This window comes from Notechis scutatus, chromosome 7, assembly GCF_049901735.1.
Source record: "Notechis scutatus isolate UNSWTSFEM ecotype Mainland chromosome 7, rNotScu1.2, whole genome shotgun sequence".
Taxonomy (NCBI): Eukaryota; Metazoa; Chordata; class Lepidosauria; order Squamata; family Elapidae; genus Notechis; species Notechis scutatus.
Genome location: NC_142015.1, coordinates 8,112,633 through 8,127,692, shown reverse-complemented (window position 1 = coordinate 8,127,692; position 15,060 = coordinate 8,112,633). Strand labels below are relative to the sequence as shown.

The 15,060-nt window shown below is 39.6% G+C and overlaps 1 protein-coding gene across 4 annotated transcripts in view; it reads right to left on the bottom strand.

The window, feature by feature from the left end:
• Positions 1 to 734: 734 nt before the first annotated feature.
• DOCK5 (dedicator of cytokinesis 5) overlaps positions 735 to 15,060 on the bottom strand; it is a 123,845-nt gene continuing 109,519 nt past the window's right edge. The window contains exons 46-52 of one of the 4 annotated variants that reach the window (XM_026671318.2): positions 13,463 to 13,546; positions 10,960 to 11,097; positions 8,213 to 8,379; positions 7,345 to 7,522; positions 6,275 to 6,413; positions 3,977 to 4,092; positions 735 to 3,070 (exon numbers count right to left, since the gene is read on the bottom strand). In XM_026671318.2, coding sequence (XP_026527103.2) covers positions 2,969 to 3,070; positions 3,977 to 4,092; positions 6,275 to 6,413; positions 7,345 to 7,522; positions 8,213 to 8,379; positions 10,960 to 11,097; positions 13,463 to 13,546 — 924 coding nt within the window. In that variant the 3' untranslated portion in view covers positions 735 to 2,968. Of the gene's footprint in view, positions 3,071 to 3,976; positions 4,093 to 6,274; positions 6,414 to 7,344; positions 7,581 to 8,212; positions 8,380 to 10,850; positions 11,098 to 13,462; positions 13,547 to 15,060 lie in introns of those variants that run through there. The other 3 variants (XM_087969937.1, XM_087969940.1, XR_015750346.1) reach the window with 3 other exon arrangements.

The window sequence follows — 15,060 nt, the reverse complement described above, 5'->3', positions numbered from 1 at the left end:
CACTAAGCTTATGGCTAGGACTTGGGGAGTTGTGTTTTTCCAGTACTTCGTCATGGAGATCAATAATTCATTCAGAATTACGCCAGGATAACAACGTAGATAAAAACCAAGAAATCAATGCCATGGATGTCAAGAGTACTTTTAAACATCACAGCTATAGTAACAGAATCTTGCAACATATCCCCCCCTCACTTTGTCTGAACTAAGGCTCAAGGTCCTTATCTCACTACTGCCTTGGTAGGGGCCCTTCTTTCTGTCTTTCAGGAGCATTCCCTATTCTTCTACAAAACTGAATCTCTGACCATATACAGGCAAAGTGTGTGTTTTATCTCTGAAGGACAGCTGCTTTGTGAACAAGCCAAACAAGCTTCTAGTTTCTTTTGAATGCTTTTCTCCCCTCTGTATTGGCCAATTAAACAGTTTGGACCCACACAATAATGTTAATCTTTTGGCATTCAGACTCAAACAGCAAACAAATTTCAACAGCTTTAATTCAATGACTTTGCCTCCCATCGGCTGCATTGTTGGGAGAAGGGAGACAGAGTCATTCCAGAACCTTGCTTATACTATAAATAGAGTTTGATTCTTACTCTTAACAGTTGCCCGAATAAGGGATTTCTTAGTCTTGCAATAAACATCCTCACAAAGAACTGTATTCTTGAATCAATGCCTGTGAGGCTTCTAGTTGGAACATTGGCCAAGAGAGGCTTAATAATTATGAGCGTTGCTCATCATAAAAGCAAAAAATCTTTTAACTGCATACACCAGAGTCTTTGTCAACCTGGAATGGTAAGAAATAGTAGAAAATGTTCAGAGTGCAATGATGGTCAAAATAAAAGTAGAACTAATAAGATGAGACAGAGGCTTCTAAAGAAGAAAAGAACTATGTACAACATTAAAATGTGAACTTCAGCTTTCTGGCTAGACATTTTGCCTAAGGCAGGTACACCTGAATTACTGAGATGCTATTAAGATATATACAAAATGTTGGGTTCAGTAAACAAAGTTAGCTTTACCACTGCGCACATTAAATTTCTGCTGGTGGTTTCTTTTAACAGACAGTGCATAAGTTTGAGGAATGACAAGCAGAGTCGTGCATTTCTCTATGAATGCATCCTTTCTCTTGTATGTCAATTACATAGTTTGGATCCACCCTATCATGTTAATCCACAGGCTAATCTCAACAGCTGTAGTCTGCTAATTCAAAGACTCTGCTTCAGCAGTGCTATGCCTCTCAGGAGTCCCCCCCGCCATCATAGATGTTCTAATCTAAATTCTTTAAAAAAAAAATCAGACTATAAACTTTCTACTTTGAAGGCATGATGCAACCTTAAGGGTTAATGTGAACGAACATCTTCTGAAGCACTTGGACAAGTGGCCATTCAGCAACGATCAATACAATCAAATCATAATCTGTGGGCAAGGATGCCCAACTACCCACCCTTAGAAAAATGGTCTTGTGCAATGCATTTACGCTGTGAATAAATATCAACCTTATGGCTGGGTTCATGCACCATGCTAAGCCATAATACAGTGAGTAGGTATTTGGCTAAACCTCTTATGCGGTCAAACATAATGATTTGGAAATAATTGTTAAAGCAAAGCATGGCATTATGTGATATGTGAATCTAGCCCATAACTTCAGTCCATAACTGAAGATAGACAGAGATACCATAATCCAATTACGTGAACTATCTCTGAGATAAATTTGAGTCCCATGGGGGCTGAGCCCTGAGTTTCTGTTATAAACAAGTAAACACAGAGGCAGCATTTAATAATAAAACATACAAAGGGAGATACAGTAAGAATCTAGAATTCAATGGGCAGCTATTCCCCCACCCCCACTTGCATTTTAACAAAGAGTTCAATAAGACATTTAAATTGCTGTCCAGCCCGGTTTATCAGTTCTTGTTTGGAAAACCATGGAGCACTTTCAATATGCAGTCCGTTCTTCAAATTTCCAAGGATAATTACACCTTTATGTATTATCAACACATTATTGCATAAAGAAAAAAAAAAACATCCAGAATTCAGTTAAACGACTCTCCAAAGGTACAGTAGTATAGGCTACTCCATCTGTATGCAAACCTTTGGAACAGTGGCAGCAACAGAAGGAATTAGTGGTGTATTTGATAGAGTTTGCACACACTTGAAAGAAGAGGAGACCATAAGACTTCCAAGGGTCAACTATGGGAATAGACAGATGCTGGTTTTCTTTTCTTTTTTAATCCACCTTCATATTGCTGGAAAAGCAAAGTATGTAGATATAAAGTAATGTTAACATTATGGAATCTACAGGTCTGTCCAACACTCTGGGCTGTCACATACCAATCCGTATATAACAGAGGCCCTGGGAATTGGGTGGTTTTTTTGTGCAAGTTTGGAATAAATAGGCAAAGAGTGCTTATGCTAAGCAGGCCAAAGAATCCTTCCCCTTATACCAGGCTTATCCCATTCCAAGGTCTCTACTGCTGGCCATCGAGACTGATGGAAATTATATCCTCATTGTCCAAGTGCAACAAACTGGGTTTGAATTTATCACACATATCCACTCTAGTGGCAAGTATGTGTTTTCAGTGTGGTGCCTAGCTGTTTCAAGACTGAGAAAGATCTTAGTTGTTAGGAAAGCCATTCTACTGAGAGAATTTCCGCTGGTGTTGTATCAGTGGTGGAACAAGGACTGATGGATGACAGAATTTGGTTTCTTTAGCCTTGCAGAAGCCCTGATACGCCATAGATGATCAGAAGATATGTCTTGAGACATCAGTAGGGGAATCAGAAGCCAGGAAAGCCAAAGCAGCAGCTTTGCCAGAATTTCTGGCAGCTGGTTTTTGTTCACATCCCCAAACTTTGTGCAGGAATGGAAGGCGAAGCTGTCCAGCAGGAAGAGGCCACTCCTGAGACGCTCTGGGGAACTAGATACATCCACAAAGCACCAGATGCAAAGAGACAAGATGACGTAGAATCCTCATTGTAGTTCGGGCTCTAAAGAAGGGACACCGGATTTCCTTGTTTTAGGAGGAGGTGGTGGCGGCTTGATTTCTCGCCTGGTGGGTAGAGGTGGAGCCACCTACAATAATGCAAACATAGAGACAGTTGTACTCTTAAGTAAAATCCAACTCCAGTGATACAGAGACTAGGAAATGAGGAACCTAACAATAATCTCTTAGAGCAGGACTAGTGATATCATTTGATAAAGTGCCAAGGCAACTGGCTGGTTCCAGGGATGTCACAAAGAGGCTTTTGTGTCATTGACATCTGTGGCAGACTTTGCACTGTGGGAAATCCCTGGGCAAAAGCTCCAGATTTAAAGAAACAAAACTAGATTAATTTTTTTCTCTTTAATTAAAACACCCAGTCTGTCTTTTGCTCCAAACCAGGCCGGGGTGGGTGGAGGTGGGGGGCTGAAACTTTGTTTTTAGGTTTTGATGATTGGAATGGTTTTGTTATTATACAGATGGCTTGAAAAGTTGTGAAATGTAAAGCAAAATACAGTTGAGGCTGTATTATATATTTGTATTCTACTACTGCACTGAAAAATTCCGGAAGAGATCACTTCTCTCTCTCTCTCTCCCTCCCTTCCTTCCTCCCTCCCTCTTCTCTTTTCTCTCTCTCTTTTTAAGTTTTCTAACTTTTACTTTTTCTGCATTTTTTTACCTTATGATAAAATGCAACAAAATTTATAAACAAACAAACAAAAGAATAAAAAAAAAGCAGTGAATCTTCCCAGCAAGAGCCAAGAGCAAGAAGAAGAATTTTACACTACCCTGCACCATATCTTCTTCCCCCTTTCATTTTGGGAGGGAGCAGAAAAAATGGTTTTCTTTCTGGCAGTTTCAGGGAGAGAAGCCATTAAACCAACCAAATACTTTAAAAAAAAAAAAAAACTAACCAGGTACAACCCTTAAAAGCCCCTGGGAATATTTGTAATGGCGCTCTTGTCTCAGGTAATAGGATCCAAATGTCATTTCTGTACCTCTGTGGAGTTTCTGGAGCTGTTGTTCTCACAGGGCTTGCATTTGGGAGGTGGTGGGGGAGGAGAATTCTGCAAGTTAACGGTTGTTAATCCATCTGCTTGCAAGGAAGGGAAACCTGGTGTGGTAGAGAGAAGAAGAAAGACAGATGGTGGCCATGGTTAGGGTGGGGGAAAAAACAGTTTCTAACAGAAGCATACTTGCATCACCATTACTTTGGGGCATGCCTGTTTCTTTTAGCGGTTGATTGTGAACAGATGTGTCAATCTGGAATCCCACTTGCTGTTCCCCAGACCCCGTTATGGCAGAAGCTTCATCCACGCACAGCAAATGAATCTAAGCACATGTGAAAAATGCATGCTTGGGGACCAGGAAAAACGAAATCCAGAATGACACCAGATAGGCTCAGAGGGCTTTGCTTTCACATAGGACTTTATCCGTTGCAATCTCCAGAACTCTCTTACGATAGGAGAAGGAAAGCCACCCAAACTTCTCGTGAACTTGGAGGTGAACTGCCTTAGCAGTAACAGAAAAATATAAACCAGTCATGCTTCAGTTTCCTTTTGGGATGAGTGTTTCTTTTAAAATTACATTTGGAATATATCTGTCACTCAGTCTTTGTGAAGGATCTGGCCAGATACAGTGTTGGAGAATCCATGGTCAATTTTCCTAATTTCCTGTTGTTGTTGAAAAGTGTAAAATTTGTTCTAAGACCAATTTCCATTTAAAAATGTGTGTGTATACATGTGTATCTGTGTTTTTTTATCTATATGGGTGCATGTACACATATATGTCTTAAACCCCTAGATTTCTGAAAGAAACAACATTCATACTTTAAATTTCAGCCAAAAATAAGCAAAGCCATCTTATAAAATCTCAATTAAAATGAAACATTCAGCCTTCATTTATAACGTATTCAGGAAATCGTGACTAGGCTAGAATTGGACCCAGATAAATCCCGATAGATTTTAAGAAGCATTGAGATACATACAAGACTTACTATTTTGGATCTATGTCTATGTGTTAAAATGTCCAATATGAATGTAATCTACTCACACAGGAGATGTTTATCCTCTCCTATATGACCAAAACTGTTTTTTTTTAACCAAACCCCCAGAACTGCCATTTTATATACCATCACCAAGTTTGGTCAAATTATGTTGAATTTGGAGAATAGAATAGAATAAAATTCTTTATTGGCCAAGTGTGATTGGACACACAAGGAATTTGTCTTGGTGCAAATGCTCTCAGTGTACATAAAAGAAAAGATACATACATCAAGAGTCAAGAATCATAAGGTACAGCACTTAATGATAGTCATAGGGTACAATAAGCAATCAAATCATACTATGAAACAGTCAATAAAAATCGTACGGATACAAGCAACGAGGCTACAGTCATACAGTCACAAGTGGGAGGAGATGGGTGAAAGGAAAGATGGGAGGATTTCAAAGAAAAAGGTATTATGAAATTCCAAGTTAGCAGGTATTTCTGGCAGGTATCACTACCAATTTGGTGAAGGCTGGACTAAATTTTTCTGGCACTACTTTAAACAGATCTGGGCATTTTATACATCCCCGGGCCATATCCAGCCCTTTGACTGTCCTTGTCAGGCCCATGTGAGGTCAATCAGAAATTAGAAATCAAATATAAATAAGTGTGCCACACGGAACAGAAAAAAAAGCTGAGTTGTCTATGGAGATTCTAGGTCATCAGGTCATGGTTGTCCCAAAGTTGCTTTTTCAAGAGGTAAATTGACTATCTTGTTTTTCTTGGAAGACTTTTCACTTCTCATCCAAGAGGCTCCAAACTCATTTGCAGTACTCATGTGACCCTGAGGACACAGATAAACCTCCAAGTGGCCTCAATGACCTTTCTCTAAAAGGATGCAAATGACCAGCTGTCTGCAAGCATATAAATCCTTCCATTCCCCACCACCCAATCAGAGCTGAAGAAGCTTCTTGGATGAGAAGTGAAACATCTTCAAAGAAAAAACAAGAAAGTCCAGTTGCCTCTTGAAAAACATGGGACAAGAAATTGAGTTAAGTCTGGCTCTGTGTGATTGTTGCATGCTCCTTCAATCAGCTGGCAGCTGCTGATGGGTGAGAAGAGAAAGCACTTTTCTGTACCTGCACACAGTGCTCACCCACCTGGAGCAGCCTGAGGAGTTCAGGTGGCAGAGTCTGAGGACAACAAATCAGGTTACATTGATTTGGCCCTCCGCATAGGGCCCCTTGGGAAAATTAACTGCCCACCCTTGCTTTAAAAGAATAGGAAGAAGTAGAGGTTGCTCAACATACTTTGAGTTCTCGGTGTTTTTGGAGTGATTGGTGGTGGACTGAGTGCTCCAGATTGTTGAAGTGATGAGTTCTGAAGCAGAGTTAGTTTGCTTTCTCCCAGTTGCAGGCTCTTTGGCCTTGGTGCCTTTCCTGTTGCGTTCTGTATTGAAGAAAAGGAATAAATTCTTACTGAAGTGATTTGTGATGCCACCCTGGACATTAAATCAATTAAATAAATCAGCTACTTTCCTGAAAATTTAACTAAAGCCCTTTTAGAAGCATTTTGTGTAGGGAAAAAACCCTCAAAACAATGAAACAAATCAGGACTTCAATGAAATACGTGGATATCAAAGAATATTAAAACCCACCATCTTTTAAGCAAGCCCTCACCAATCTGATGGCCTCTAGTTGTGTTGATTATACTGTAATTCCCTCATATGCTACCGGCAGGGGTGGGTTTCTACCGGTTCTGTCCACCTCTGTAGAACCGGCAGCTCTGAAGAGCAGCAGACATAGAACCGGTTCTATATCTGCTGATGTTTTTGCCCACTCACCCACCCGGGTTCTTACCTGATCTTTATTTCCTGATTTTTCAACTTCAGCTGCTGAACGAGGCACAGCTGCAGTTAGAAAAGCAGGAAAAGAGGGCATTTCAAAGGCTGCTCCTCTGCAGGCAGCTGCTGATGACGATTTACAGGCTCGCGGCTCACAGCCTGCAGGGAAGCTCGTAAATCCCGAACCGTTATTTAACCCTGTCGTATCCCACCCCTGGCTACTGGGATTGATGATACATACAGTCCAACCCAAATGGAAGCCCAGGTCACACTTTAAAACATAAATTGGTTTAACAATAGGATGATTAGTAGAGATTTAGAGAGACTTGGAACATGGATTATGATTATAGTTGCGACTGAGAGCTTGGAGGAATTAACACAGGTTAACCTAGATAGACATAGATACCCCTTGAGGTGATTATCAAATGTTCTGCTAGTTGAATCCCTCCCAACTTCTCTTTTAACAAAGCTTGCACAGCTAGGAGAAAAATGACATAAGTTCCCATTGGAAATTCATCACTCTGATGCAGTTATTACCGTTTTGGAAGCCAACTCAGCCTCTGGCTCCTTCTCTGCAATAACCTGAGATTTACTGAGACTCCAGTCTTTCCGACGGAATTTATTAGCCCGGGTGTCTGCATCATCTTTGGCAGGCTGTTCTTCCATCCTAGAAGCTGCTGAACTTCTCTTTTCCATCAATGGCTCAAGAATTGATCTGTAGCCCACACAGAAATACTGTCATAAAGAATTATACCCTGTCTCTTCTGGACAGCCTGAAAAAAATAATATTTCTTGTTTTCTGGAGACGTGAAGTAATTTGACAAGAGATCATAGTCTCGGTGATTGCTTCCTATTATTTATTTGTTATCACTGACTTTGCAGGCAGTCCTCGACTTACAACCATTTGTTTAGTGACCCTTCAAAGCTACAACGGCACTGAAAAAAGTGACTTATGACAGTTTTTCATACTTACGGCCATTGCAGCATCTCTATGGTCATGTGATCAAAATTGGGATGCTTGGCAACAGGTTCATATTTATGACAGTTGCAGCATCCTGGAGGGTCATGTGATCCCCTTTTGTGACCTTCTGTCAATGGGGACACCAGATCCACTTAACAACTGTGTTACTAATTTAACAAGTGCAGTGATTCATTAAATACCTGTGGCAAGAAAGGGTGTAAAACGGGGCAAAACTCAGCAATAGAAATTTTGGGTTCAATTGTGTTGTGTTAAGTTGAGGGCTACCTATATTAGTTACCAACACTAACGGTGGTATAAAAAAACCTAGGGAAAAAAAAGATGAAAACATCAAATGGTTCAAGGTAATAGAAATCCTCCTCTTTGCATTTCCCTCACAGACTCCTTTCTATCAAAGTTCCCTTTCTACCCTTCCCATCAACTTACCCGTCAGATCCCGGTCTGGAGGAAACACTGTCAGATGATGTAGATGAAGTTGATCCGACTGAAGAAGTGACAGAAGTAACTGACAACCTTCTCAATGTGGAGGACATAATGTATGGCAAAACCACTGAACCAGACCTGCTCTGTTTTCTTTCCGTCAGCGAGGAAGGCTATGGTTAGAATACAAAGAAGCTTGTGAAATAAATCGAAGGTTATTTGCTCATCTTCTGAAACTTTAGAGGTTCTTCCCCCGAACCCATTTTTGAAGAGATGTAAATTATGAAACTCAAAATCTTTGGTCACCTAATGAGAAGGAAGGACTCACTGGGGAAGAGCCTAATGCTGGGAAAGATGGAGGGCGAAAGAAGAAGAAGGGGATGGCAGAGAATGAGGGGGCTGGAGGGACTCACTGAAGCAGTCGGGGTGAGCTTACATGCACTCCGGAGGATGGTAGAGGACAGGAAGGCCTGGAGGAACGTTGTCCATGGGGTCACGGTGGGTCGGACACGAATTTGCAACTAACAACAAAAAGTTCTGAAATTTCTTTATAAGGCCCCACCCCCTGGTGATCACGTACCTCTGGAATAAGGGTCTAGTCTGGTACCTCCACAGTTTCAGGAGCACCTTTGCTCTTTTGCAATCATCTGTCTGGCTGAAGGTCTTTTGACTACATTAAAAGTGGCCATCAGTTACAAGCCAGGTTCAATGTAAACCCTAGGAACAAATTATCCTGCAAACTGCTTTTTCCAGTATAGGCTCATGTGATAGCTAAAGTTACTGGAGAAGATTTTGTGAGTTATCCCATTATTTGTCATCTGGGATCCACTAGGAAAAAAGAGTGGTGACACCCAAGCTGTTCCCCTTTAAAATTTTAGAGAATGGATTAAATATGGGTGCTACTGGTTGGGTATTAAATTCCTTCCTTCCTTCCTTCCTTCCTTCCTTCCTTCCTTCCTTCCTTCCTTCCTTCCTTCCTTCCTTCCTTCCTTCCTTCCTTCCTTTTGCAACAACACAAAAGTTAAAATACATAGCAGCTGGGAAAATATCATATCCCATAATCACTAATAGAAACAAAAAAGGGTACCCCCACCACACATGTGGGGCTTTGGGTCTGGGCACAAAGCCAGATAGTATGAACTTTCGCTTTACAATTTCTTCCTTGTATGGTGTTTTCATTTGTGGTTGTATATGCCTTCAAGATATTCTAGGATCAGGAAAATGCCAGTTCTTCATTAAATAAGAACAACTGTTTCCCACCATAGCTGGTCACATCACCACAGGAGAAAACTTGGCTGAATTTATTCACCTCACTCAAAACAACCAACTATGTAGTTGGTTTGTCTTTGTCAGCTTTGCTCCACTCCCAACATTTAAAACAAAACATAATTCTCATTTGAAATTCCCAGTTCCTCAAAGTTTGCAATGCAGTTTGACAAAAAGAAATGTTTATTATATGTGTGTGTGTGTGTGTGTGTGTGTGTGTGTGTGTGTGTGTATATACATTGGACAGACCAATAGAAGAATAAGCACCCGCCTGGATGAACACAAAAATGCAGTCAAAAAGCTGGAACACACTTCCTCACTAGTCCAACACATGGAAGCCACAGGTCATAGCATCAATTTCAATGGCACCAAAACCCTGGCCACTATAGAAAACCCTAATCACAGAATCATCAGAGAAGCCATAGAGATTGAAAAAGACCAGAAAGCATGAATAGAAGAGATGATTCCACCAGGCTGTCAATCATTTGGAAGCCTGCACTCACAAACAAAAATCCCCACACCACAAGCCAGGCAAACACCTGGGCACAAACAGATCCCCCTGATACCTCCAGCTCAAACACATCCCAACCAGGCACCCAGATGAAACCCAGCTTCCTAACTAATGATAGCATCCATTTACCCGAAGCCAAGCTGCACTAAAGGCCTCCAATAAAGCAACACAATGCTGCCAGCCAATCAAGATACAAAAAGAGCCAAAAAACAGACAGAAGATATTAGAGACACCAATCAAGCAGAAAACAGCAAACTCCGAGACCAATAAACACAGACCAAGACTCCCAACCAATCAGGATGAAGAAAAACCATTCTGGCACAGCAATAGGCTGCCCCAAATTCAAATCTGAAACCACTGTAAAAGTCTGACTCACAGACGGACACAATACAGAAGCCTGATGATGGCAGATGAGATTCTGCTGAAACGTTGCTACAACTTTAAAAGAACAACTACAATGACGTGGAAAATACCCGAACCAAGCCGAACACCATACATGTAAGTACCATAAACTTAAGAAAACATATATATATATATATATATATATATATATATATATATATATATATATATATATATACACACACACACATACATACATACATACATACATACATACATACATGGAAAAGCCTCTAGTGTATTAGTGAATACACTCATGAAAATCATAAAAATGCGCCTTGCATTAGGAACATGGTTTTGCAAAAACTGCATGCATTAATTAGACGTATATACAGAAATGCCTATATTTGGAGAAATGTGCATTTAATGAAAATGCATTTATTTTTTAAATAATGCTTTAATTTAATAATACTTGAATTTAATTTTTTAAAATCAATTTGGATAACTAGAACTTGGCATATTCACCCAAATGAGAAACTGGAAGAAATGAAAATTCACAGATTTGCTTATCCCCTTGTCCTTGCTATAATGATCTCATTCCTATGGCTTTTCATAAGCAACACTCAGTTTATACCAGGGTGATCACACCGTAGAGTTTCTCCACTTTCTCCCTCAGCTCCTTGAAGCAAGAGGTCAGCCTGTCATGAAGAGGCTTCAATTGCTCGGTCAGTTTCTTTCCATGGATTCTAATCCCTTCAGCCAGCAAAGGCATCTGCAAGAGGCAAGCCAGATCAGAAGGTTAAGGAAGCAATGAGGCAGACAGTTCATACCTTAGCACTTGACTGCTTCAAAACTCACTGAATTCAGTATTCAACACATTTTGAAGCAGAAATCCTGCCCTGGGACTCATCTTTCTCCTAGGAATCAACACACAAGGAAGAACTTGCTGATGTCAATTGCCCCGTGACTCGCTATTTCTTCTGGCCAAAATAGCAGGTCACATGATAAATTATGTGATTTTTCTCACTACTCATTGGTTTTAGTATTCAGCACATCTTCTGGAACAAATTGCCAATGTGTACTGAAGTACCACTGCAGTTTCAAATGTAATTTGGAAAACAAGAAGGCTCATCTTGGGTATTTCTTGGCTAAGTTTACCAATGAGGCCAAGCCAGGCTTAGACATATCTACATTCATGCTTATTTGGGTAAACTTAAATCAACTGGAGTCCTTGGTGCTCTCTGAGCTTGGTTGTTTTACTGCAGACATTTCATTACCCAACTAGGTAATTTCATCAGTGCTGGGAGTGGGGTCTGCTCTCTGTTTACATACAAGTGGCTTGTCTTGTTAATTCTGATGGGAGCGTTCTTATATCTCACCTTTCCTTCAGATCAAGTGAATTTATCTAGCGCTCTTCTTCCATGTTTTCTCCCATATTTCCATGGTTGAAGATGCGCTTGAATCCCAATGCCTTTTCAACTCTTTTTTTGTCAATTCTGATCTATGGTTTCATGCTTTGTTTGTTTATTTGCATCCTGGTTGGGAGCTATGTTTAACTGAGGAGTTATGTTTAACCGTCAGCAAGATAAAATGTGTTCTAAATAAATATCAATGAAGCATAATTGGGTGAGTTCACACAACACGAGAAGCTCTAGACCATGGCTTATGCCTGGTTTGCAAGTTATAAATCAAACCGCAACAAACTTCATTGGGGCTTAATGTGATATGAATCAAATCTCTGATTTAGCCTGTTGGTCAGCAACTGACTGTGGGCGACTTCATGTTGTTTTTTTCCTAAGTGAAAAGGTTAGGCATGTTGGACTTGACTAGCACTTTAACCACAAATCACCAAGACATATTAGACTGAGAATAAAAGAAGAATTCCAGACAAAGACAATGCCAAACCACTTTGTATCACTGATAGCCATAGCACTTAGCAATAGCACTTAGACTTATATAGCGCTTCACAGTGATTTACAGCCCTAAGTGGTTTACAGCGTCAACACATTGCCTCCAACAATCTGGGTCCTCATTTTACCCACCTTGGAAGGATGGAAGGCTGAGTCAACTTTGAGTCAGTGAGAATCGAACTGCCAAATTGCAATCAGCCGGCAGTCAGCAGAAGTAGCCTGCAGTTCTGCATTCTAACCACTGAGCCACCATGGCTCTGATAACATGGACATGATTATATAATCCCTATCAAGAATCAAACATCTGGAATGTTTACTTTTATCTTGCTTCCTAGGTTTCTAAGTTAATGCTGATAGCTATTAGTATTGTGTAAAACTTTGGCTTTAAGGGCAAAAAAAGGTGCTTCAAGGGTCCATGAAGGTGTGAATGTAGCATCTGTCTGCAACTCCTTCAACTTAGCTGGATTGCATAATTCTAAAAAAAAATCATTTGGTTTAAGAAGTTGCACACAAGAGATATGTGCATGCCCCTATTTATTTCAAAACACCTTTGGTCTATGAATTTGAAGCACTGGGTTGTTCTATTAGTCAGAACTTAAATATTCTGCATGCAGAGCTCATGCTTTTTCACCAAGCATTATTTTTATATCTTAATAAGATTGCCTTCAAATGATTTCCTTAGCACTTTTGTGATTATTTCTAGTTTAACCAATAAATTATGTCAAATATGCCAAGAAACAATGCCTTTCTATAGCTTATGTTGCACTTCTATGCTTAGTTGTTATGCTTTGGGAAGCATTTTAGTGTTGTGTGCATGTGTGCCTCTGAATCATTATTGGCTCTGTGACTGATTAGTCCCTGCAGTTTTCTTGACAAGATTTTGGAAGTAGTTTGTCATTGCTTCTTTCCTAGGGCTGAGAGAAACTGACTGGCCCAAGGTAATCCAGCTGGTTTTGTGTCTATAATGGGACTAGAACTCACAGTCTCCTGGTTTCTAGCCTGCTGCCTTAACCATTGCATTCAACTACTAATGTTTTTTTTATGGGCAGTACAAGTTGTCTGTCATCTTGCTAATATGAAGCTACAGTAACAGCAGGTAGAATCCTGGCCAGGTGAAATCCCAACATCTGCAAGATGCCACTTCAGAAAAAGTTACACCATGATGACAATATTACTTCTGCAAAACAGCCTATGGACATATTTCCACATCTGCATTCCTATAGGTACCTGTAGGGCAATTAGTTGTTTGAGTAATTCAATCTTTTCTTGATCTTCAGGACACCTCTGAACATATTTCTCAGTAAAAAAGGCCTGCAGAGATGAAATGAAAAAAGAATACAGGCTAAATGTTTGATCCTATAATGAAGAGAACCAAATCAAGCTATATGGACAGCAAGAAAAACATCTTGAAGATTATTTTTATATACAATAACTTCAGCAAGATAAGTCAATGCTCAGAAGTGAAAAAGTTTAACATATCCTCAATAAGGAATGACTGGTGAAGAGATGAATGAATAAGATGGCTAAATTGACTTTCTTAATTAGGAAAAAGATGATAAATTATCGCTGATTGGAAGACACATGCCCCCCTTCTCCTTTTTTCATGAACTAGAACAAAATGCAGTTAACATTTGTGGTGAAAAATAAATAATACAAAGAGTGAGAGGTTTTTTTGTAACCATAGTGTAAGAAATAACTTTGTGATACTTGTATTTGCTGCAAAGGAAATTGGAAGCTTCTTTCTATTTTTTTTTTCTGCTTTTCTTTCCTACTCTCTTTTTCTGTCTTCTGTTTTCTTTATTCAGTATCAGTGTCTTAGTTTTTATCTTCTTAAAACTTTCAATTTTACACACACACACACACACACACACAGGGAGAGAGAGAGGGAGAGGGAGGGAGGGAGAGAATGAATAGTCTCTGCCTATGAAGATTTAAAGTTTTCCATCTCTAGAAGTTTTTAAGAAGCAGATTGACAGCGGTCTTTCAGGGATAATTTATCTGGTTTTCCAGCAGTAAATTGGATTAGATTATTCCTATTGTCCTCTCCAACTTCATAATGACTCTACAAAAACTTCATACTATGAATAAACCTGTTTTTAAATAAGAAAGCTAAAGGCACAGGATAGAATCTTATGTATTTTTATTTTAATGCTATGCAAAATCTCACCACATTCTTTAAACTCTGATTTCTGAGGATAAGCAGAAAGGGCTGGCTAGCTTCCTAAGAATGAGTGAATAATGGTTCTTAGCCCTTGAAAAGTTTCAGTCCTTGCACTTAAATATCACAGTTTTGTTTTAATTGCTTTGTGCTTGGTCCCCTAAGTTCTTTCAGGAACTATGGGATGATATGCTATTTTGGGGGTTCTGACATCCCTAATCCATACCACAATACTCTGAACTTAACAGTTCTCTCCAGAAACAAGACATAAAGGATAAAGAGTACTAATTGCAGCCTGTCTGACTTCTTTGTAGAAGGATGAGTTTTAAATGGAAACAAAGAGTCAGCCACAGCATAATATAGCTGAAAACCCCAAAGAAAACATGATGCACACTTTCCATGTTCCACTTATTCCACACTTTCCATGTAAACAACACATTTCTTATTTTTTTATTCGAAATGCTTACTATTTTCTTTCAGTGCATGAATTTCTGTTTCTGGAATTTTTGAACACCATCATAATGAATGTCATGTTATCTTTTTTTTAAAACAAAACAAAACAACCACTTGCTCCTTGAAAATGCTGTGGATCCAGGCCGGAATCACACAGCAACTATTCATACTCTTCCAGATTCATCTCTACTGAAAAGAAGCACAGTGGTTTGAG